General features: G+C 51.4%; 1 protein-coding gene across 1 annotated transcript in view; it reads left to right on the forward strand.

Annotated features, from left to right (window-relative positions):
* The window catches only part of FAM227A (family with sequence similarity 227, member A), a 95,420-nt gene that overhangs the window by 48,013 nt on the left and 46,098 nt on the right, over positions 1-1,309 (forward strand). Inside the window, exon 10 of the mRNA XM_011979125.1 lies at positions 346-425. Within this exon, the coding sequence (XP_011834515.1) occupies positions 346-425 (80 nt within the window). The remainder of the gene's footprint in view (positions 1-345; positions 426-1,309) is intronic.

Genomic DNA, 1,309 nt, shown 5'->3' on the forward strand with positions numbered 1-1,309 from the left:
TTTTTTTAGTAGAGACGAGGTTTCACCGTGTTAGCCAGGATGGTCTCGATCTCCTGACTTCGTGATCCACCCACCTTGGCTTCCCAAAGTGCTGGGATTGCAGGCCTGAGCCACCTTGTCCAGCCCTGTGCATACATTATTTCCTTTAATTGGTGCATTCGCCCTAGAGGGAGATACTGTGCACAGTCTAACAGGATCAGGGTTGGGTAACTTGCCCAGCAGGTGGAGTCAACAGACTTTCTGGGTGTCACTCTCTCCAGAAAGGAGGCTGTTTCAAGCTCCTGGACTGCAATCTTCATTGCCCCATGACAAGACGAACTAATAACAGCTTTTTCCCTTCTATAGGGAGAGAGTTTTCTTTGTTTGCTGGTACGAGAGCCTTCTCCCAGAAACCAGGCCAGAGCAGGAAATTCTGCCACCCTCAGGTAAGTGGGGAGGCACAGACCGGGACCCCTTGGGGCCCCATAAGCTTCAGAAACCCTGGGTTCTTCTGGAGCATCAGTGGCCTCCTGTTAGTTGCACATCTCTGTACCCCTTGCCCAGGTCTACCCCATCTTCTAAGTGAGAAGCCCCGGGAGGCTCCTCACTTGGGTGGGTAAGTGGGTGGGTAAGTGGCGCACTAAGTGGGTAAGTGGCGCACTAAGGTGCATTCACAGAAATGTAGCGATTGAGAAGAGAGAGGGAAGGAACCAGGTTTTCAGTGTAGGCTGCAGTGCAAGATGCTTTTACTTATTTTTTTCTCCACTAATCCTCATGGCAAACCTGAAACCTAGCAGTCATCCCTGATACCTACTTTATCCTCTGCCCTATTGATGTTCCTTCTGACGTACCTCCCAGAACCACCTGTTTCTCACTATTCCACTCCCACCACCCTAGTTTGAGTTCCCATCACTACTGCAGTAGGCACCTAACTGGTCTCCCTCAGGTTCTCAGATACTTCTAGGGCCATCTTTTCAAAGTGCAAAGCTAAGTACATCATCCCATCACCACCTGACTCTATCCTATCCCCCGACCCTAAAAACCCTACTTCCAGGCCAGGCACAGTGACTCACGCCTGTAATCCCAATACTTTGGGAGCCCGAGGCAGGCAGATCACTTGAGGCCAGGAGTCCAAGACCAGCCTTGTCCACATGGTGAAACCCCGTCTCTACTAAGAATACAAAAATTAGCCAGGCTTGGTGGCGCACACCTGTAGTCCCAGCTACTCAGGAGGCTGAGGCACAAGAATTGCTTGAACCCGGGAGGCAGAGGTTGCAGAGAGTTGAGGTCACACCACTGCACTCCAGCCTGGGTGACAGAGCAAGACTCT

The sequence above is a fragment of the Mandrillus leucophaeus genome, unplaced genomic scaffold (assembly GCF_000951045.1).
Source record: "Mandrillus leucophaeus isolate KB7577 unplaced genomic scaffold, Mleu.le_1.0 Scaffold2, whole genome shotgun sequence".
NCBI classification, from domain to species: domain Eukaryota; kingdom Metazoa; phylum Chordata; class Mammalia; order Primates; family Cercopithecidae; genus Mandrillus; species Mandrillus leucophaeus.